We start from the raw sequence: 1,297 nt of genomic DNA on the forward strand, positions 1-1,297 counted from the left end.
AAAGTCTAAATAAAACACAAATATCGGTGGTAATTTTTGACTGTGTAACTTTACAGACGGCAGCCCACAGCCAGCAGCAGAGTGGAAGCAGCTCAGAAGATGAAGAACTTCAGTTTCTGATGCTGGAAGGAGAATCTCTCTATTCTCTACAGGAGGTCCTGAGTCAGGCGGACATATTCACAGACGGTGGATTCTGGAGCCATGTTGCCAAACCTGACTCAGTTTCCTTAAATCCAGGAAGTGTTTGTGTCTTTGTGGTGCGGGTGATGATCAGACACACACATTCAGCAGTACACACACCAGTAAATCAGGTTAAAAAGGGTGTAGGCGCCTGGGAAGATCACACGAGATAACGTGTCGATGGTGTGGGTGTTCTGGATGATGCAGAATCGGTGAAAACGATTCTTCTTAGTTATCCCCGAGAACTCACTGTCCAAAGCTAAACGCACCACCATCTGCTCCTGTTTGTCTGACTCGTCCTCCGACACCTTGGAGGTTCTGATGTACCCGGCCAGGCTGCTGGCGTCGGCCTCGTAGGTCTCGTCCAGCATCATGGTCTTGCTCTGAGGCATGCCACAATCACAGGGCAGATTCTGGGACTGGGAGGAAGAGACGAGACARCACAGCTTCGTAAAGGTTTCTGGAACGATCTAAAGCACCTCTGACTGGTTTTTCTTTGTAGTAAAGTTTTATTTATAAAGCACCTTTCATAGAAATAGATTCACAAGGTGCTGTACAATCAGAGGCAAATCTAAAAGATATACAATCAGAACAGGATACATAAAAGTTTGAACAGAAAAGTATAAAAGCCAGACAAAAGTGTAAATTGTACCTGTTCTTTCACTTTTTCTCGGAGCCTCCGGTCCTCGCCGTCCCTCACCGTGGTCAGGTAGTTGACGGCAGCGTACTCGAGCACAGAGAGGAAAACAAAAACAAAACTGACCCAGAGGTAAATGTCCACGGCTTTGATGTAGGACACCCTGGGCATGGAGGCGTTGACTCCAGTGATGATGGTGGACATGGTGAGCACCGTGGTGATACCTGACGCACACACAGGGACAGAAAACCTTTGAGAAGTGCTCATCTCAGAGAACTGTACCAACAAACACAACATTTCATTCAAATATAAACATTCAAATCTGTGTCTGGTTCTCTTTTTATTTCCAAGTAAAGTCGCAAAATGAAAACAACGTTTTTTGTTTGTTTTGTTTTTTCGTTTTCAAAACCTAAATGTAAAAAATTTAAATTGAACTTGTAAAAAATAAAAAGTGTTTGATTTTTGCTTCACTTAGAATCC

At 43.8% G+C, this 1,297-nt stretch overlaps 1 protein-coding gene across 1 annotated transcript in view; it reads right to left on the minus strand.

Annotated features, from left to right (window-relative positions):
• Window positions 1-15: 15 nt before the first annotated feature.
• LOC106535715 (gamma-aminobutyric acid receptor subunit rho-2) overlaps window positions 16-1,297 on the minus strand; it is a gene marked incomplete at its 5' end in the record, with an annotated part of 3,409 nt that continues 2,127 nt past the window's right edge. The window contains 2 exon segments of the mRNA XM_014032783.1: window positions 16-599; window positions 833-1,041. Coding sequence (XP_013888237.1) covers window positions 285-599; window positions 833-1,041 — 524 coding nt within the window.

This window comes from Austrofundulus limnaeus, unplaced genomic scaffold (genome assembly GCF_001266775.1).
Source record: "Austrofundulus limnaeus strain Quisiro unplaced genomic scaffold, Austrofundulus_limnaeus-1.0 Scaffold1540, whole genome shotgun sequence".
Classification (NCBI taxonomy): Eukaryota; Metazoa; Chordata; class Actinopteri; order Cyprinodontiformes; family Rivulidae; genus Austrofundulus; species Austrofundulus limnaeus.